At 38.7% G+C, this 21,976-nt stretch overlaps 2 protein-coding genes across 3 annotated transcripts in view; one reads left to right on the forward strand and one right to left on the reverse strand.

The window, feature by feature from the left end:
• Window positions 1–3,433, forward strand: part of rnf2 (ring finger protein 2) — a 48,667-nt gene extending 45,234 nt beyond the window's left edge. For both annotated transcript variants that reach the window (XM_032565651.1, XM_032565652.1), the window contains exon 9: window positions 13–3,433. In XM_032565651.1, the coding sequence (XP_032421542.1) occupies window positions 13–114 (102 nt within the window). In that variant the 3' untranslated portion in view covers window positions 115–3,433. The remainder of the gene's footprint in view (window positions 1–12) is intronic.
• Window positions 3,434–5,322: 1,889 nt separating this feature from the next.
• On the reverse strand, window positions 5,323–11,633 carry LOC116722099 (actin-related protein 2/3 complex subunit 5-like). Its single transcript, XM_032566233.1, has 4 exons — window positions 11,355–11,633; window positions 10,713–10,785; window positions 9,695–9,871; window positions 5,323–5,920 (listed from the first exon to the last, which is right to left on the reverse strand). Exons 1-4 carry the CDS (start codon window positions 11,492–11,494, stop codon window positions 5,858–5,860), a joined length of 453 nt encoding a protein of 150 aa, XP_032422124.1. The 5' UTR covers window positions 11,495–11,633; the 3' UTR covers window positions 5,323–5,857.
• Between the last annotated feature and the right edge of the window lie 10,343 nt (window positions 11,634–21,976).

The raw sequence follows: 21,976 nt of genomic DNA on the forward strand, positions 1-21,976 counted from the left end.
CTCTGTTCATAGGTTCTGAATGGTTCCTTCTCCCTGGAGCTGGTCAGTGAAAAGTACTGGAAGGTCAACAAACCCATGGAGCTCTACTTTGCCCCCACTAAAGAACACAAGTAAACATACATAAGAATACATAACTCCATCCATTTTTGCATAAACATACACACTTGTTGGAGGTGAACAGATGGACATGGAAACAGCTGTACACAAGCAGAAGAATGTGTGTCTGACAGAGACCAGGGGGTTTGGGGAAAATTTCAAATGGACTCTCCTATGAATAGAAAAAAACATTGTTGTTTTATATTTTGTGAATCTTTGTCTCCTGTTAGACAGCAGCAGATCAGTACAGCAGATCACACCTCAAACAGCAAGTGTAGAGCTTTCCCAAAAATGGGCTTCATGCATTGGTTGAATTGGGAGATTTAAATGTTAAAGGGAAAAAATTACTGCAAATCTTTCCCCCTTATATTGTGAACTTTGTTTTCAGTGACACACATGGCAGTGTTGGTAATTTCTCATGTCTATAAACATATTTGTCCAGAAGGTAGAGCATATTTCATTATGAAACTGCTGTTAAGATCCATGCCTGGAAAATGAAGAAAAAACTGGTGAAGACACAAATTCTGCTCAATTATCCAAATACTCTGTTTCCAAACTGTTTATATGCATGCAAGATGCATGTTAGCTGTATTTAATGTCTGTACTTTGAAAAGAAGTACAGACATTACTTCTGCAGTGTCTGTATTTTTTTTTTCTTTGGAAAAAGAATTCTGAGTATATGCTACTTGAAGTCCCCTCTTAAAGACCTGCTTGACAAAAGATTCTTAGGGAGAATCTGTCTCAGGAGATTATTCCATAACCATTTTATGATTAAAATGTTCAGAGTAAAATTTAGTGTCTGAAATGGGATTAGTTAGAACCCATGAAAACAAGTTGTTCCTCAATTTTAATAATTGGGATGTGAAATTTAGGATTTGATTTTTGCTTGAGTTTGACTTTTCTAGAGGGAAATTTAAAAGACACTAAAAAAAAATTCAAACAAGGTCTGCTGAAGCAATGATTTGGAGCTCCATTGATTTTGGTTTGCCTCTTTTGTTACATGTTACTGTAAAGTTTGAGAAATTCCAAATGTGTGAGGTCTGACTTGATATTTATCATCTGGAAAGACTGACTTGTTTGAGTGTCCTCCTTTCTGTTTTGCTGATCTGTTGCCATAGAAACAAACTGTCTTTTAAATTTTGTGGCGGCTCATCCTTTTTATAAATGTTTTGTAACACAGAGAGGAAGCTGTGTGTATTATTCAAGGGGTGGGATGGTTTGGGGAGTATTTTTGTTAGACCACTACAGTATTCATTGTCCACAGAAATTTCCACAACTTTTGTTGTTTGTTCAGCAGTTACACAGAATGTTCTCACAGAGCAACATTCTGTGTTAAATAAAGGATTTCCTTTTTCGAGGAAGTTCTCGAAAAAGAGAATTTAGAAGAATTCTAGTTTGTCAGAAAGCAAGGGACACAGGGACTTCTCCACTTATCTAAGAACGATCTAAAGTTATTTTCTTTATTTGCTCAAAGAAGGAAATCTGGTTATGACTTCAATAAATAAGATCCAGCAGGGGGAAGTCTGCTGGTCCATATGGGAATCTGAACCACAATCAATTGCAACAGGATGCGCCACAATGCTTTCAAAATGTCTGGCAAGTTGAGAGTTGATCATTTCAATGATTGTACCATAATTCATGGAATTAATTGGTTACAATAATGCACGGGTACAAAAGTCCATAAAATGGAAGTGAAGGAACTTAAATGAAAGAACAAATTAGTGAAATGGCAAATTGACCCAGTTCCTTCCAGAACCATCAGCAGGGGAGCACTGCAGTTTTGGGGAAACACTTTTTCAGCACATTGGAAGGTAATTTTGAAGAATCTCAGCGCTGATGCTAAAATTATCTGAGCACAATGAAGGCACATACATTTCAAGTTACACACTTAAAACAATGCAGTTTCATAAATAAAGCAACAAGATGTTGCTAGATTGTATTTTTATTACTAATTTTGACTTGTCAATCTAGGAAAACTTTTTTAGGCAACATTTACGAGCATAGAACTTTTTATTTTTGAGTTAGTTGGGCTTGGATAAATGAAGCCCTCTTTGCTATACCTTTCACATTAAAGGACATCTGAATTTTGTATGTAACCCAACAGTTCCCTTCACTGTAGAATTTTAAAATCAACATAGCCTGTTTCTTGCAAAAAATGTATCTGGGTGGCTTTTCCTTTTCACAAATATCAGGAGATATTTACGAACATCTCCCGATATTTATGAGTGCTGGTCTGTTAAGACAGACCAGCACTCACAAAGTGTGATGCGACAGTGAGTTTCTGATATCAGAACAGATATCAGAAATATATTTGCGGAACAGAAAATATGTAATATTCTGTTTTTGAGCTTTCAGACTGAAGACTAAAAAGGAAGATTTTTTTTTCTCTGCTGGAAAAACTACTTGAAAGTAGTTTCTGTGGAGATTTTATTTTCATCCATTATTGTGCCAACTGTGAACCCGTGAGGGTTACCGCCCTCATGAAAACTGTCTGTTGTGCTTTATGAAAGAGAAAATGTGCTTCATTCTTGTTAGATTTGGTACCAGTGTGTCTGTGTGTGCATCTGTACTGGTTCTTTTCTGGTTGGACAATAAAATCTCATCTGTATGTTTAACATAAAACTTAATGCTTACTGTCTAGGAGAAGGCAGAGACTGGTAGATGGATACAAATCAGATATTCCACATGTTGACTCATTTTCTGATTAAGGCTTAAAGCCATCTTAACTATATTCCAAGTTAAGATGGCTTTGTCATCTTAACTTTTCCCTAACTAGTTAGAGAAATGTTTGATTCAGTACCAGTTTAAAGTTTGAACAGCCTCACAACATTTCTGCTCATTTCATTCATTAAAGGTTGTTCCAAGTTGCTGCTGTGTATCTTTTAGAGCGTGGCATCATTTCTGCCATCCATTCTTCTGAATGAATGGCAGAAAAATGGAAGTGGGTCCTTCCATTCCTCTGCCATGGAGAACTGTCTTCCATGGTTCTCTATGGAAGCATATATAGCGACCGGGAAATCTTAATATATTTAGATTGTTGTTAATAACAATCTAGTTTTAAATACTCTGTAATTTAAAACTAGTAATGATCTGACTAAATAGTGGATTAAAAATTATTTGAAATAAGCAATTATTTAAATTTGAAATATTTCTGATTAGTCTGAGGAGGATTACAATGGGATATCGCTTGAAAATTATCAGGTTTTGAATAAATTAAACTACAGAAAAAAATAATGTGCTAATGGAAAACAGCAGTAGTCTGATACCTTGACATCAAGGGGGAAGGTGTGTTTTGTGTAGGATTAGATGGTTGAAGACATTAAAGCAGCTTCCACAACATTGTGTGCTGGAGTGGGATGAGTTATGGAATGGAGTTACGTTCACTTTCTGGTGAGATGATTGGTGAGGACTTCCTTTAGTCTCACGTCATGTGTGGTTATTTGGGGTTAGTGGATACAATGTAACGCTTAGATCATATGCAGGGAGGAGTCACGTAATAATCTTGAGTGGGCGTGGCTTACATGGACCTTACCAAGCTCCGCCCACAACCGACCCACGTGACCGCAAGTCTCACAAACAAAGCCTCGCAGCGCGTTGTTTCTATGTAAACATGACTCGATTAGTGCATCATTTCTACCGGATTTTCACAAGATATCAGCTACTACAATGGACAGAGGAACTAACAAGTTCATGTCATCATCTGGGAGGAGGTTACTAGTTTCTCAGTCACAAGCTGGTTGCAAACCTGAGGCCAGGAGGTATCAGTCAGTTATGGTAGATCTGAAATTTGGTTTGATGACCTCAATATGAGAAGCTACAGACTGATAGGAGGAACCAAAGAGCTCTGTAAAGGCAAGGCAAATTTTCTGAAGTTGGGATATAATTAATTTAATTTCACATAATTATCGCGGTAGAAGCCATTTGTTTGTTAAAATTTTAGGAAATATATTTGTTCTATTTGATGTTTGTTGTGAATGACGTATACTCACAAACGATCGAGGTAATTAGTCCAACATTTAGAAACTACAGTGGCTGTAATGCGCCACTGCAAAGGTAAACAAAGGTAAAATAACCCGAACAGGTGATCAACTCAAAACCACTCGTACCTTTTTACTCTCTCTCTATGTAGTTTAAGCCTGTGCCCCGCAAGACGAGCAAAGATTACGTTAAAAACATAACATTCAGTCCGTTACGATGTCAAGTTTCCAGGCTTGATATTTATTTCTCGATTATTAATCAGCGCTTCCCTGAACACAGCGATGGTTGATTGACTATACTTGGTGCTAGAGTGGCTAACACGAGTAACAGTTTAGTCCAAAGCCTTTTTTGCTAAAATAAAATCTTTAGTGTATGTCTGATACAGTACACATTGCATATTGATCTGTTTAGCTAACTTAAGACTGTATTGCAGACAGGCTTCAAGGTGTATCAGTTCTGCCATTATGCTGTACTTGGCTAACGGGAAGAGTGTGTTTGTGAGACGGCCACGCACGTGACCATGTAGAATGGGCCAATGAAAAGCGGCCCCTCTGGTAAGGTCCATTGTCTAATTTTTCATAAAATCAAGAACGTTATGGACAATCCTGACCACCTTTTTCATGAGACTGTCTTGAGAAAACAGTATCTTCTGAATTCAATTAAATAATATTCACTCTTCTCCAGCGTTCTAAAGTCAAATTCCAGTATTGAAATTTTTAGAAGTTAATTATGTATATCCAGTTTGGCTTTAAATAACACTAGCATCTTCCAAATTAAACCAACCGTATGCAAACGGCATAGAATTCGGCTTCTGCCATGCCCACATGCTGCAGGCACTAGTCTGTGTTGAGAGTAGGATTCAACATCATGTTGTATGTCATCAGACAGGTTGTGAATCATCTGTATGAATGATGATTCCCAGCACCAAAATGTGACTTTCTGCTTAAAGGGTGTGGGACTAAGGTGCTGTCACCAATTGACCTTGTGAATGTACCAGCATCACTACAGCTACAAATTCTTTGCTGTAATTGCTGTTAGGCCTTAGTATTGCTTTCGCTGCTCAGGGCTAATTAGAAACTATCCATCTGTCCAACATAAAACGTTAAAACATCCTCTGCACAACTAGTGTTTCGGTTTTCTTGTGACAGATTCAATGAAGGAAAGGTTCTATTTCTTTTCTCATTTGTGTCAAAACTCATAGCTCCACCCTATAAGTCATTGGGATTAATGACCAATAAATGACCAATCAGTATTCAAATGTAGCTCTTTATTTTGTTTATTCCAAATATAAAAAAGCATTTACACAATAGTGCCACATGGAAGTGGTTTTTGTGAAGAGAGAAGTAGAATATAAAGGACTGAAAGTTGTTCAAAGTTTACCTCAAACATTCTAATCTGAGGTAAAATGAAGTTCAGTCCCAGCATGCACTGGGCAAAAGGCAGGGGAAAGGTGTCAATGAGAATCCATCCACCTTTTCCATTCCTCTCATCTTAAAGAGTCAGACCCACAGAAGAGTAGAGTTGAGGACAGGAATAGCTGGGGGTGAGTTAGAATGACTCAGTGATGTAGCTGAGCAGATGACAGAGCAAGGTGCCGTTTTGTGTTTAAGAAAAGTGAAATTCTGTACTGCTGGCAGAGTACAGTTTGAGGTGCCAGCACCTTCTGAATCGAAGAGTGAAAACAGATAAAAAGCAAAGTGATGCATCAGAAAGACACACAGCTCCAGTTTCTTAAAAGGACACCAGCCCTGATGACTTGGACAAACACTGCAGATTATGGGGATCAGACAGTCTTCCTTGCAGTCAGGACTCGGACGATGGAGCCAACTCCCCCCACTGCCAGAGCCTGAGGAAACAGTCAAAAGGAGAACAGAAACGGGTCAGCATTCTGTCGTAGGCACAAATAACCAAAATGTTTTAAGCAGTTTTCACTGGAACAACAATTTAATTCCAAGTTTTCTAAAAACTGGTCCTCCCAATGCTGATAGCATTTGAGAGTCCAAACCTACATTGAGGTTTGGAGTACAGGTTTTATTCTGTACTCATAAACAGTAAACACACAACTGCCTCTAGTTAAATTAGTTTAATTTACAGTACCGTAAATACCCTGAAGCAAAGCAATACATAGTGTTCTGCCGTATTAAGCTGACCATCTTAAAAAGATGGTAATGCACCAATAAAATCAAGGTTTTGTTCATCACATCAGCCTACCACCCAGTGAGTGGTATGATCCATTTTTACCTCAAATATTGTAACAGTTGAGGTAAAATTTAATTCCATTTACATTCCTCTCTACAAAATGGTTCAGTGAAATCTGGGAATCGGGGCTGATTTATCAGCACACGTCTAGCACTGACATTTCTTGGTGGTTTAGAAAATGAAATAAAAAATAAATAAAAGAATTTGTGAACATGGGATCAGTCAGGATATCATGTTGGTGTCTTGAATGAGGCCAAGAAATTGACTCACCAATGAATTTGGGCTTGTGATGTTGAAACTACCATGCATAGCTTCTAAGACAAATTGATTTGATGGCATTTAAGCCCATTCCCACCCTTCTCCTGGGGACCCTAACCCTAACCCAGACGACAGCAACCTCGGCACATGTGCCAAGCAAACAAGATGACACACTGTGTAGGTCAGGGGTCTCAAACTCAATTTACCCGGGGGCCGCTGGAGGTAGAGTCTGGGTGAGGCTGGGCCGCATTTACACACACGGTCTCCTCAGCCGAACCTTTCTGATTGCCTATTACCATATTTGGCCGTAGTCAGACGCTGTAACATCCGTAATTGTGTAGTGTCTCTTTAAGATACTCTAGTATTGCTAATGATGTCAGAAGTATGCGCCACGGCTTCTCTGTAGAGAGCGTGGGAGAAACGTGCTAGACGGACATGTTAGCTCCCTAACTTTTTAGTAATGTTACGGGTTGTTTGGACACTGCTCAATTTTCATGTCTGATAATATAGCAGCCGTTCAACCGGGCTTTGTAAGGTTGGTGAAGAGTGTATTTATTAAAGGATAACACTGTAGAATTCCCAGTACCAGTGTGGTTGTGAGTTTTTGACCGTCCTGACGAATCTGCCTCCTCCTCTCCTCCCTTAAACACAACCAAGCGTTACAGCGCCTAACCTTAATTACGTTACACTGATCAGCAGCTTCCGGGTCTAGACTGGATGCTGAAGCACGTGAAGCGGGAGCGGCCGCGGAAATAGCGCATGTACCGCATGCAAATAATGACAAATAGAAAATGCAAATAGGCCCGGCCGATGTCCCGCCCCCGAGAGCAATATACTCCACCGTGATTGGTAAGTTCGTTCAGCTCCGCACACAACACTGAAAAGTGCCAATTATATCAAACTCGCGGGCCGCACTAACATTAAACTTTCATATTAAGGCGGGGGCCACAAACTATCGTCCCGAGGGCCGCAGTTGGCCCACGGGCCGTGAGTTTGAGACCCCTGGTGTAGGTTCACGTATCACTTTAAGAAAAACCACATGACTGATACAGTTCTTGTTTCGTTTGGTTGTGAATGTGCCAAATTGTATTTATGAGGGAGAAAATGTAGACACATATGTGGGTTTTGTTGATGGAGATACTTTTTGTCCTTTGAATACCAGCATGAATCATACCGGATGAATACTATGATCCGGATCCATGATCCGGATCATAGTCCTCTGAGTCCAAGTTAGAGGAAGTCTTTTCCCGTGTGGGATCATTTTGAAATGATTAAATGTAAAGTGATTAAAACACCAGACTTTTACAATGCAGACAAGCTGAGGGCACCTATGGTGCCTTGCGAAAGTATTCACCCCCCTTGAACTTTTCAACCTTTTGCCGCTTTTCAGGCTTCAAACATAAAGATCTAAAATTTTTATTATTTTGTGAAGAATCAACAACAAGTGGGACACAATTGTGAGGTGCAACAAAATTTATTGGATAATTTAAACTTTTTTAACAAATAAAAAACAGCAAAGTGCACCTTTACTTTCAGTGCAGCAAACTCACTCCAGAAGTTCAGTGAGGATCTCTGAATGATCCAATGTTGTCATAAATGACTGATGATGATAAATAGAATCCACCTGTGTGTAATCAAGTCCCTATACAAATGCACCTGCTCTGTGACAGTCTCAGGGTTGTGTTCAAAGTGCAGAGAGCATCATGAAGACCAAGGAACACACCAGATAATAATAATAATGATAATGTACAACTATCAGTCGTACATTGCGCAAATCTGGCCTTTATGGAAGAGTGGCAAGAAGAAAGCCATTTCTCAAAGATATCCATAAAAAGTCTCGTTTAAAGATACCGTTGTGGAGATGTTTAAAGCCGGATTTGGATACAAAAAGGTTTCCCAAGCTTTAAACATCTCAAGGAGCACTGTGCATGCGATCATATTGAAATGGAAGGCGTATCAGACCACTGCAAATCTACCAAGACCCGGCCGTCCCTCTAAACTTTCATCTCGAACAAGGAGAAGACTAATCAGAGATGCAGCCAAGAGGCATATGATCACTCTGGATGAACTGCAGAGATCAACAGCTGAGGTGGGAGAGTCTGTCTATAGGACAACTATCAGTCGTACATTGCACAAATCTGGCCTTTATGGAAGAGTGGCAAGAAGAAAGCCATTTCTCAAAGATATCCATAAAAAGTCTTGTTTAAAGTTTGCCACAAGCCACCTGGGTGACACACCAAACGTGGAAGAAGGTGCTCTGGTCAGATGAAACCAAAATCGAACTTTTTGGCCACGATGCAAAACGATATGTTTGGCGTAAAAGTAACACAGCTCATCACCCTGAACAGACCATTCCCACTGTCAAACATGGTGGTGGCAGCATCATGGTTTGGGCCTGTTTTTCTTCAGCAGGGACAAGCAAGATGGTTAAAATTGATGGGAAGATGGATGGAGTCAAATACAGAACCATTATGGAAGAAAACCTGTTGGAGTCTGCAAAAGACCTGAGACTAGGATGGAGATTTACCTTCCAACAAGACAATGATCCCAAACATAAAGCAAAATCTACAATGGAATGGTTCACAAATAAACGAATGCTGGTGTTAGAATGGCCAAGTCAAAGTCCAGACCTGAATCCAATCGAAAATCTGTGGAAAGAGCTGAAAACTGCTGTTCACAAGCGCTCTCCTTCCAACCTCACAGAGCTCCAGCTGTTTTGCAAGGAAGAATGGGCAAGAATTTCAGTCTTTCAATGTGCAAAACTGATAGAGACATACCCCAAGCGACATGCAGCTGTAATCGCAGCAAAAGGTGGCGCTACAGAGTACTAACGCAAGGGGGCTGAATTTTTTTTCGGCCCCTTGCGTTAATACTTTGTAGCGCCACCTTTTGCTGCGATTACAGCTTGCTAAAAAACACTTAAATATCCAATAAATTTCTTTCCACCTCACAATTGTGTCCCACTTATTGTTGATTTTTCACAATAAAACTTTTAGATCTTTATGTTTGAAAAGCGGCAAAAGTTCAAGGGGGCTGAATACTTTCGCAAGGCATTGTATGCCTGGGCTTCCAGAATACCATAGACTTCTAATGTAATGAATCTACAAGTTTCCATACTAATCTGTGTTGAGATATATACACACATACATAAAGTACACCTTACCTTTTCATGCCACTGCAGCAGGACAGCGCTACTGTTGTCAGATGGTTTCTCAAAGCCTCTGTAGATGTATTTCATCAGCAGGTCTACTCCTGCTTTGTCCAGTGAGCCCACAGCTTTTTCTATGTCACTACTCTTAAAACTGCTAAGAACTTTGACCACCAGCAACTCCGCTCGTTCCTGCCACACAGACAGAGAGGGGGGTAGGCAGGCATTACCAGCCAGGCAGAAAAAGATTACATAACAGTTAAAAGCTGTGTTTTTGCGGCATCTATCAAGTTTGATATGCACAGCAGCCATGTTGGATTTTGAGCTCACATGTGGTGAAAACTACTTAAGTTGAAATATTTATACTAAAGGTCATTTGGAGTTGAAATTCCAAATTTAACTACAAATGGGGGTGGGGTTCAATTAAAAATGTAAAAAAATAAATAAATAAATAAAAAATGTCATGTTTTGATTATAACTTACATGGAATGAATGATACTTCATTCATTCCATGTAGTATCATGGAATGAATGATACTTCCATGAATGAAGTATTCATTCATTCATGGAATGAATGAATACTTCATTCATTCCATGCCAAGACATAAGAATAATGTTTTTCTCAAGTTGTCAATACCAGTTGTTCATAGATGTCCAGATACAGATGGCACAGAGCACTGATTTTCCTCAACGTTCCACCTAGCATTAAGGTTATGCATAGATGTTCTGTTTGAACAAGAATCAAGCTCAGAGTCTTTTGAAATTTATGAGCTTCACATTTGTCAGGTGGATGACCTGTAATACATCACTGCTCTGGTAGACAGCAGAGTGCACAGTATCACAGATGCCACCTCTGATTTATGAGCAGGTGCTAAATGAGTTCAGTTTGTTAAAATCTTCTCTGATGTGTCTTCATCCTGCAGAGCAAAGACCTAACCAGTGCTACCATGCTCCGTGTTCTTTTGTAAAGGCAGCTGTAGGGCAAAACACAAGTGATCACAGAAGGGGAGCAGAGGCATGTCAGATGTTCATACCTTAGCATTCTGGTTCTTGGTATTGATTGGAGGGTTCTTCAGTACAGCATGGAGAGCTCCAGTCATGTTCCCTTTGCAAGGATTAGTCAAGAATCACAGAGACAAGAAATACACCAGCCGGAGTATGAGAGGAACACAGTAGAACAGGATGATCACCTTATATGGTAAAGATCATCATAGCTTATTCTTGAACGTCATGAAGCTGCAGTAAACAAAATTCAATCAGCTCAGAATGAGAACTGTTTACTCACCTGAATAATTTTGTCACGTCCTGTTTAAAGTGACTAAAATGTCTGAAGGGTTTGGGTTTATATATATGTATATTGAATTCCGAGCAGGAACAGGTTAACTTGTTTAATTATTTTCTGTAACTAAAGTTTATCTATCAACTTCATAGAGAATGTTAAATCAAACTGAAACAACGGACAACATGCTGAGAAAATAGTAAAAGAATGTGGTAGAAGTGTGCGGGAACCACACCCTCTTGTCCCTTTCAGCCGGAAACACCGCCTCACAAAAGTCTAACAAACTGAACACTGTTACATGCTGACGGACACCCGAGCTTCTTCCTGCGGGACACCTCATTGCTTTAACCACTCCCAGTTAACCCCACCACCGTCGTTAAATCACCTCAAAGGATATTGTCTAAGAAGGGAGTCCACTTCTGCTTCGTCTGGACCTCCTTGGTTCTCGCCGCCGTCCTCCTCGTCCACAAACTTGTTTTCGTCGTATTCATCTACATCTACTTTCCTGAAGCGGTCAGAAACGGTGTTCTTAGACATTCTGGATGAAACGGAGACAGCAGCGCAAATATAATGTTAGGGAAGGAAAAAATACCCTTTCTGGCCAAAGAGGACCCAAACAGTTTCTGATGTACAAAACACTACTTCCTCATCACAACACTTCCGCCTTCTTCTTCTTCTTCTTTAGATTTTAACGGCAGCTTGCATCCATTTACGTTGCACTACTGCCCTCTATTGCCTCCTACCACCTTCTTCTTCTTCTTCTTGGTATTTATTGGCGGTTGGCAACAAACTTACAGTAGCATTACCGCCACTTACCAGTATGGAGTGTGGTTCGAGATGGTCTATAAACTTTCACTTTCTACCTTTTCCCTCCATTAACTCCTGATTAAACATACCCCCACACATACACACCTGCTTATATTATCCAACTTGCTTATAGCTTTATATACCCCTCTTTGAAATTCTTTACACATTCACACCCAACTTGCTCTACTCATATCCTATGAAATAGCTTTGTTTTTTTAAGATACCGAATAATTATTTGAATATGTCTACTCCCGAAATCTCTCCTCAAAAATTCTATTAAATTAAACCTTTCTTTAATACCTACACACTCTCTCAGCATGCATCTTCTCTCTTCTTCATACTTACAACACTCTAAAATAACATGCTCTATTGTTTCAGACTTCTCACAATAATCACACTTTCCAGTTTTATGCTTTTGTATTTTAAAAAGTGAATAATTAAGCCCTGTATGACCGAACCTTAACCTTGTTATTATTCTTTCCTCCTTCCTATTCCTTCTTCCTATTCTTTCCTTTCCTACAGCCACCTGAATTTTATAAAACCACCTTCCTGTTAACCCTTTATCCCACCTTCTCTGCCATATTTTCATCAGCTCTTCTTTGACTTTACTTTTCCCTTCCGATTTACTCATCTTAACTGTAAAACTAATAGGATTATGTATTGCCTTCTTTGCCGTCATATCAGCCTTCTCGTTTCCTACTATCCCTATATGTGCTGGAACCCACACAAATGTAACTACTAATCCCAAATGTTGTATTCTAAATAGATTATGATATATTTCTAATAAAATGTCCATCCTACTGTCCGTATTATTATATTTTATGCTTAGCAAAGCTGAGCTTGAATCGGAGCAAATTATTGCTTGCAAAGGCTTTACTTCCTCAATCCATTGTAAAGCCAAAAGTATTGCTAACATTTCTCCTGTATATATTGATAGCCCGTCTGTGATTCTCTTCCCAATATACACTTTGAAATCTGGAATTGTACATGCTATTCCTATTTTTCCGTCGATTTTTGAAGCATCTGTATAAATTTGGACATGTCTATAGTAATTATTTAAATGTGATTGCACTGCATACCTTTCTACAATATTTGACTTATCTTGTTTTTTTACCAATATTGATAAATCAACTATAGCTTCTGGTAAAATCCACGGTGGTATAACTGATATTGGATCTGTTTGACTAATTTCCAGAGTGTCCACTTTAAGTTCCTTTACTTCCTTTTCAATTTTCCATCCATAACTCTTCATCTCTTTCTTTTCCTTTTCCCAAGATGATTTTAAAATTTCCCGAGTCGGATGTCCACATTTATTGCCCATCAAATTTAGCCAATAATTAATTCCTAATGTAGTTCTCCTTAGATCTAGTGGCATTTCTCCCATTTCTACTTCTAATGTTGCTGTTGGTGTTGTTTTGAATGCTCCGGTACATACTCTTAGTGCTTGATGTTGAATCCTGTCTAATCTATCTAAGTGAATTTTAGCTGCTGAACCGTACACTAAGCACCCATAATCAAGATCAGATCTAATTAACCCCGTATAAATCTGCTTTAAAGTTTTTCTCCCTGCTCCCCAATCACTACCCGCCAAACATCTTAATATATTCAATTTTCTCTTACATTTATCAACAATCTTTTGGATGTGAATATTCCACTTTAATTTCTCATCAAACCACAAACCTAAGAATTTTATACTCTTTACCTGTTCAATTTTCTGATTATATAATTTTAATTCTATAACCTTATTTGTTTTTTTGTTTTTTTTGGAAAATATAATTACCTTCGTTTTGTCCACTGAGAATTTAAACCCCCATTTCAATGCCCACAACTCTATATCTATAATAACTTTTTGTATTTTTTTAACTATAAACTCTATATTCTTCCCTCTTTTCCAAATAGCTCCATCATCTGCAAAGAGTGAACAGCCCATGTCCTTTCCAATATTTTCAAATATGTCATTTATCATAACAGAAAACAATAATGGACTAATAATACTTCCCTGTGGCGTACCATTTTCCACTACATATTTATCTGAAACAACCTCACCTATTCTTACCTGTAATTTTCTATTTGTTAAAAAGTCTTTAATCCATTCATATATCTTTCCTTTAATCCCCAATTTGTATAATTTAATTAATAAACCCTCTACCCACATCATATCATATACTTTTTCAATATCGAAAAACACAGCCACTACACTTTCCTTGTTTACTTGAGCTCTTCTGATTTCATGCTCAAGACATAATGTTGCATCATTAGTGCTCCTCCCTTTCCGAAAACCACTTTGATAATTAGAAATAAATCCCTTTTTATTCAAATAATACACTAACCTATTATTAATCATTTTTTCCATTATTTTGCATAAGTTTGAAGTTAATGCTATTGGCCTGTAACTATCTGTTTTTGAATGATCTTTTCCTGGTTTAGCTATTGGTACAATTATAGATTCCTTCCATAACTCTGGTAATTTCCCCGCCTCCCAGATTTTATTAAATAATTTCAATATTATCATTTTTGACTTATCACTTAGTTGATTTATCATTCTATACCAAATTTTATCTTTACCTGGCGCTGTATTTTTGGTCTTTTTAAGCACTCCGTTTAATTCCACTTTGGTAAACTCCACATTCAAAAAATTATTTGTATCTTCCTCATTCTCCATTAAATTTTTATACTTAAGAACAGTATTTTCTCTTCCCTTTCTTCCCTCTTCGCTAATGTTATTTGTACTATGTATCTTACTAAAAACTCTTGCCAATACCTCAGCTTTTTCCTCATCCCTAATTATATCTACATCCTCAATTTTTAATACAGGATAATCAAACTCTTTTTTAATTCCATTCATTTTTTTAATTACTTTCCAAATCTTCTCAATTTTTGTATCTCTTCCTATTGTACTACAAAAATTTCTCCAATAATCTCTCTTAGCTTTTTTAATAATCTTCCTTACTACTGCTTGCTTCCTTTTATAATCAATTAAATTCAAATATATTGGGTTACGTTTTAATACCTTTAAGGCTTTATTTCTTAATTTAATTGCATCCTTACACTCACTTGTCCACCATGGTACCTTTTTCTTATCATTAATACTCCCTTTCTTTTTAATAGAATTCTCTGCAGCTTCCATTATTATCTCTGTAATACTTGCATTTACTTCATTTATCTGCATATTAAAATCTACCTTATCTAAATACATTTCACTCACATATCTAAACTTACTCCAATCAGCCTTATTAAAGTTAAATCTTTCCCCTCTATTTTTATATTTATTTCCAATTATTCCTACCCTAATAGTTATAGGATAATGATCACTACCTATTGTAGTTTCCTTGTCAACCGACCACTCACAGATACCCGCTATATCATTCGATACAAATGTTAGATCTATATCTGATTCCTTCCCCGTTTTAACATTGATTCTTGTACCCCTTCTCTCATTAATACATACCAAATTTTTCATTTCTATTACTTCTTCTATAATTTGCCCATTTTTATCATTACTATTACCCCACAGTGTACTTTTTGCATTGAAATCCCCACACCAGATTACTCTCCCCTCTAAATACTCTAATAATTCCACCATTATTTCAGCCATTAACGATTTACATGGATTATAGAAATTTATTATTTTAAATTTACCTCCCTGCTCCCATGTTTCAATTATTATGAATTCTAGTTCTTTCCCTTTTCCTAAGACCCGATATTGTATCCCTCGTTTTATAAATATTCCGCAGCCACCTCCTCCTCCCTCTTCTCAATCTCTTCTTATACTAACATATCCCCTAATCACAAAATCTAATGTTGGCTTTAACCAAGTTTCCTGCACACATATTATATCTGGTTGGACTTCAAGCTCGTCAATATAACCTTTAAATTCCTGTCCATTAGCTATCAGGCTCCTAGCGTTCCATTGAAGTATTAGCATAAACTACTTTCACCTGCTGCTCCCGACTTCTTCTCCACCTCTAACTTTTTATTTATTTCTTCCCATGTTCCTTCCTTAAACCCCAAGAATTTTTCAGCTCCTTTCACTATTATTTTAATCTTCTCGGTTTTGTTCTTAGCTTGATCAGTACAGTTGATAACATACGCTATGAATAAAACTAGATTTTCCACTGAATAAGTGATCTTAACTTCAGGTATTATTTTAGTTTGCTGTTTTGGTTGGCTTCTCATTTGCTCAATCCCTCTTTTTTCCTGTTCCCTCACACTTTTTACAGCTTCTGCATAGCTAATATTTTTAGTTGTTTTTAATCTGCACAACTTCTTTAGCCCTCTTCCTAACCTCGCATCCTCCGTACGTGACCCTATGATTTCCCCCACAATTACAACATTTCTCTTCTACATTTTCCTTACATTCTTCAAATTTATGGTCTTCCCCACATTTTGGACATCTCTGCTTTCCTTTACATACTGCCGCAATGTGCCCGTACCTTTGGCATTTATAGCACCGAAGTGGTGGTGGTGTATAATGTCTGACTTGGAAGCTTATATATCCTATTTTTATGTTCATTGGCAGCTCTTTTTCCTCAAACTCCACCAGAACTGACATACTCCCCACTCTCTCACCATCCACAGTTCTTGACAGCCTTTTCATATTGAACACCTTTGCTCCGACTACATTTTTCTTAAGTCTTTCTAGATCCTCATCTAGTGGGATCCCATATATCACTCCTCTAGTTTTTTTATTTTCTCCCAACATTTTTTTCTCCAGCACCGCTCTTTTACATATGTTTTCCACATTGAACGCCTTACTCTTTTGTTCTATATCTTTACATTCTATCAAAAGACTTCCATCTCTCAAGATCTTCACCATTTCAACGTCTCCTATTTTCTTTTTAATTTCCCTTGACACCCCAATTGGGCTGAATTTTTCCTGACCTTCCTCACTCTTAAATTTCAGAATTACTTTAATTTTCTCATCCTCAACTTTTCTCCTAACTACCCTCTCTTCCTCCGAACTGCTTTCTTCAAAATCCCGTTTACTTCCTTGACCATCTCTAATTCCCTTACCGTCACCTACTTTGAATCCTCCTCGTCCTCTTCCTCTCCCTCTTTCCACTGGCATCCACCCTTCGCATTCCCCTTCTTCTTCATTACCTATCTCCATTTCCATCCGAACCATTCACACACCAGTTTATGCCAATTACCGCCTTTTCCACACTCCAAGTTTGGTTTGACTCTTCTCTTCCTGCAGACAGCAGCCGGCCTCCGCCGCAGCTAGCCTGCCTGTCACGATCAAGCGATCCCCAACCGAGCGTTCGCAACTCAATCACACAATACGCTTCACCTGTCTACGCCCTCCTCTACGCACCCTCATCACCCACTTTCTTCCTCCTGCCTGCTAAAGTCAGATGAGCCTCCCTCCTACCACCTACACCTCAAATTCTCTTAAAAATCCCAGTGTTTTTTAAAAAACGAAAAATCTTTTTCCCCTCAATACTATTCAGCTGACCGATCACCTTCTCAAATTTCAATTCCCTACTAACACCTAGTTCTGTTTTTAATAATCTTCTTTGACTTGCGTATTTCCTACATTTAATCAAAACATGTTCCACTGTTTCTACTTCATCACACCATCTACATAAACCAGTAAGGTGTTTCCCCATCTTAAAAAGAGTTCCGTTTAGGAAACTATGCCCAGTCCTTATTCTATTTATAATTATCTCTTCCCTCCTGTTTAATCCTCTGATCCTTTCTACATCGACTGTATTTTGTATTCTAAATAAATGTCTTCCATTTATTTCATTTACCCACCTAGCTTCCCATATCTTCTTGCTTTCTTTCCAAATTATACTTTTGCCCTCAGATTTAGATAACTTTATTTGCATATCAATATCATCTTTTTTAATTGTCTCCTTAGCCAGCCTGTCCGCTCTTTCATTCCCCATAATACCTACATGAGCAGGAGTCCAGAATAATACAACATTTTTATTTTGTTCACATATCCTATGATGAACCGCCATAATCTCATATAAAATATTTTGATGATTTTTTGTACTTCCCTTTCCGATACTCGTCAACGCAGATAGAGAGTCACTACAAACTATTATTTTATTCCTATCAGTTTCCTCCACCCATTCTAAAGCTACTAAAATAGCACCTAGTTCTACCGCGAATACACTCAAATACACTCACTCAGATGTTCTTTTTGAAATACTAATCTTTAATTCAGGAATCACTACGGCTATACTGGTTGCTTCACTTTTAGGGTCTTTCGACCCATCAGTATAAATTTGCAAATGTTCATTATATTTATTCTGCATTTGATTATAAAATTCTTGGCAAGTATCTAATGTGTTCCTTTTCCTAATATTTGTTAGTGTTCTGTCTACATTAATATATTTCCAAATCCATGTCGGTCTCAAAGGCCACAATACACACTTCCGCCTTGTTTGTCTTCTTCTATTTTTATGGCGGTTGGCAAACATCTTAAGGTGTTAGGTGTTCCACCTTCCAGATTGGAGTATGGATCAGATGCTTCATTTACTATAAAATACCCGTTCTTATATATATATTAAAAAAAAATACTGCTAAAACCTAAAAATGAGATCCCCAGATGATCCCCAAAGATCATCTGGGAATCCCCAAAGATCCCCAAAGAATCCCCCAAACCCCCAAAAATGGAAATTCTTGTACAAGTAAATAAAAAATTTACTCGTATTCTTATTTACATTTCTAATTAAATTAGTATGTTCTTTCATGAACATACTTATTACCAGGGCCGGCCCAAGGCATATGCAAACTAAGCAGTCGCTTAGGGCCCCAGGGCCAGCAAGGGGCCCCCTAAGTAGAGCTGATTTTTTTTTTTTAGAAATGATTTCTATGTCATTATAATAACAAAACCACACAATTTCATCATGAAGTTATTTGTTTTTACGGTAATATATTTGATAATGTATGTAGAAATCATTATTTTATGGACAAAAAGAAAACAAATAAATCGCTCTTGATTTTGGCTGATAACAATTTTTTGGTCTGAAATGTTGCTAAATGTAGCAACAAAGTCACTGAGTTGGCAACAGTGGGGTAAATGTTGTTAGCTGTAAATGTGCAGACCTGACCAGGTGGGCCTGTCTGTCAGTCAAACCTCTCACTGCAGAGCAGAAGGGGAAAGAGGCTGATTTTTAAACCTTTGCTGATGAAAATAAGATCAATGGATAAAATGGGCTTCACATAATCAGCCCCCAAATTAACCCAGAAATCATTATACCCTTCTTTGGGGTTGCATAGGGTATAATGCAAACAGCACCATCAGAGATGCAATAAGTTTATAGCAGGAGTGGGAATGATTTAATCGTCTAACTGTTGATTCCAGCAATTCACAGTGTTAGCAGAAATAGAGGGCCCCAAAACCAAATTTTGCTTAGGGCCCCATGGAGGCTTGGACCGACCCTGCTTATTACCAGAGGCGAAAGTAGTTTTTTAGTGAGGACAGAGAGAGAAGGACTACCGCTAGAGCGGCAGACCCATCGTTTTCTGTGATGCAGGGGGCGATGGCATGCAAGTACATCTTGAGAACAGGTGTTCTGTTTATCTGTGCTACCCATGAATCCATCCTACCTTGTGGTAATGGGCATGCGCACCTCGATGCTACGTCACATACTGCTTACTCAGCAGATTTCCTATAAATACGACCTATCTGTGGAAGTTTTGTTTCATGTGGAGTGAAGCGGAAAACCCCTCATCGGCTGAGCGCGCACCGCAAGCTTTGTTTTTTTCCCTGAACGATCTTTCGGAACTTTCTCACTGGACTCAGGTCTGTACCGGATCAGAGCTGCAAGACAAATTCATCTGAGAAGATACGAACTGAAGCCGTGAGTATTCGAAAAGCAAAATATGAGAAGATGGGACGAAGAAAAGTCTTAAACTCTGACTGGGATCGGATTAAAACAAATATACGGAAGCTATTCGTTGGACTCAGCAGCATAATTTTTTTTTGTTAAAAAAGACAAAGGAGGACAGTAAAAAAACAACAAAAACAATAATTTGAAGGTGTTCCTAACTGCTGACTTTTGATTTTACTGGTTTGAAGGTTCCTATTTGGAAAATATCTTTAAGGGTGTTTGACTTAAAAAAATAAATAAGTAATCTACCCATGTGAAATTCTAAGTTTATGTCTGTGTACAGCTAAATGCGTTTCAACTTTCCACACGGCTAAAATTAATAACTAACATTCTTGGAATTATTTCTGTGTGACCAAAACTGAAGTTATTCCAGCATAACTTGGGTTCACATAAGTGTGCATTATGGCTACTCATCCTGACTTGACTGATTTATGTGATGATTTGGACTTTAGGTTGCTCCCAAACCACAATACTGCCAGACACAATACCCCTGACCTGGAACATAAAGTACAAAGTTTAAAAGAAGAGGTGGACATGCTTCAACAATGTCTACATGAATCTTTGGATCTCCAGAAAAATATTTTGGACCGTTGGACTCAACAAGCTAAAACAGTCCCTAAAGTCCCAGGTGCTCAGGTTACTCAACCTTTTCCTCATCTACTCCATATGTGCCTAGTCTACGTACCAGGAAAAAAGAGCAATACATCTCGGCACCTCACTCAGTCCATGAGGGCTCCGTCTCAGACCCATTCGGATTCGCTGCAGTTAATTAATACTACCAGAGTCCTCGCTGCCGCGTTGCACCAAGCAAAATTAGAACCCACTGTGTTCACTAATGATGGTGGTCTTCACCCAGAGGAATGGCTGCAGTCTGTTAATGCTTACAAGACCTCACTGGACTTAACAGACACACAGATTCTCAGAGAACTACCACATTTCCTAGCTAAGGGACCAAGGAAGTGGTTTAGTGTTCTCAGCTCTCATGTATCTACTTGGACTGAATTTTGTGAACTTTTCAGAACTGTGTTCTTACCTGTTGACAACCAGGAGCATATTATGAGAGGTATCTTGGACAGTTTCCAGCACCCCGAAGAACCTCTCCCAACGTTTGCAGCCCATATGCTCAGTGAGTTCAAAAGACTGAGGAACCCTCCGTCTGAGCAAGAGCAGATTGACCTTATCTGTAAACATGCAGTAGAGAAGTACAGAGTGGCACTGTATGGAACACCTATCAGGTCAGTAATTGATTTGGTGCTGCATGCCCATGAGCTACATTCTGTTCTCGGCACCAGCCCATTACAGCCATCAAGAGCCCAGATGAAAAATAGAACTGATGATGGACCCTACTGTTTTAAATGTTCCATGCCTGGTGTTACATCCCGCACATGTCCGAACTGTTCCACTGAGTATTATGGAGCTCGACATTCTACAAGACCTGCCAGAGAGCGTCCCCAAACTCCACCTGCAGATTATCATCCTGTGACACAGACTGCAGAACCAAAAAGCGCTAACGTGGTGAGAGAACCAAACCCAACAGGTAGGAAGCAGGGAAACTTCAGGGGGGGAGAGTTTTTCACAGGGCCATCCCTCCCCCCAGTCAGTAACTCCGCCCTCATTGCCTGTGTCAGTCCCAAATTCACCACCTATGCTCAATCACGTTGAAGATGGAGCTTCACAATCTTCTTGGAACACTCCTTTCAGAGTTAAAGTGAACTTAAAAGGAACAGCTCTGGAGGCCACACTCGACACAGGTGCGTCGCTTTCAGCAGTAAATGCAGACTTGATACCTGAAAAGACCCAAAATGTCTCATTAAAGAATCAGTGGCATTCCCCACCCATAAGACTGGCCAACGGCACTGACTGCAATCCATTGGGAGTAACTTGTTGACCATTGGATTTATGGGCAAGTCAGTCTATCAACGATTTGCTATAGTGCAGGGCCTGTCATCCCCCTTAGTTCTTGGGATGGACTTTATGACTCGCACTTCACTAACAATTTATGTCCCAACCAGAACAGTAATTATGGATGACAATCCCCCATTTCTGGATGAACCCTGTGAAAACGACTTTGTGGAGGCTGATCTGGAGTGTGGAACAATGACTCTGCAGAACACTCCGCAGGTCTCACTTAAGGAAAAAGTTGAAGATGCTAACTTAAATTCTGCAGAAAAAGGAGGACTGTTAAAGTTGCTAGATAACTACAGTGATCTGTTTGATGGTCACCTAGGTCGCACTTCTTTGGCAGAACATGTCATTGTCACTGGGGATGCAAAGCCAGTTAACGTACCACCTTACCGCACCTCCCCAGCTAAAAAGCAAATCATTGAAGAACAAGTACAAAAGATGCTAAAGGATAACATCCTTG

This window comes from Xiphophorus hellerii, chromosome 6, assembly GCF_003331165.1.
Source record: "Xiphophorus hellerii strain 12219 chromosome 6, Xiphophorus_hellerii-4.1, whole genome shotgun sequence".
Taxonomy (NCBI): domain Eukaryota; kingdom Metazoa; phylum Chordata; class Actinopteri; order Cyprinodontiformes; family Poeciliidae; genus Xiphophorus; species Xiphophorus hellerii.

What these genes read in the sequence shown, in the direction of transcription:
- LOC116722099 (XM_032566233.1), bottom strand. Translation starts at nt 11,494, where the DNA reads ATGTCTAAGAACACCGTTTCTGACCGCTTCAGGAAAGTAGATGTAGAT. An exon ending in GTGGACTCCCTTCTTAGACA is followed by an intron (nt 10,786 to 11,354) that starts ATATCCTTTGAG and finishes TAATCCTTGCAA; the next exon opens with AGGGAACATGACTGGAGCTC. An exon ending in CCAAGAACCAGAATGCTAAG is followed by an intron (nt 9,872 to 10,712) that starts GTATGAACATCT and finishes TCTGTGTGGCAG; the next exon opens with GAACGAGCGGAGTTGCTGGT.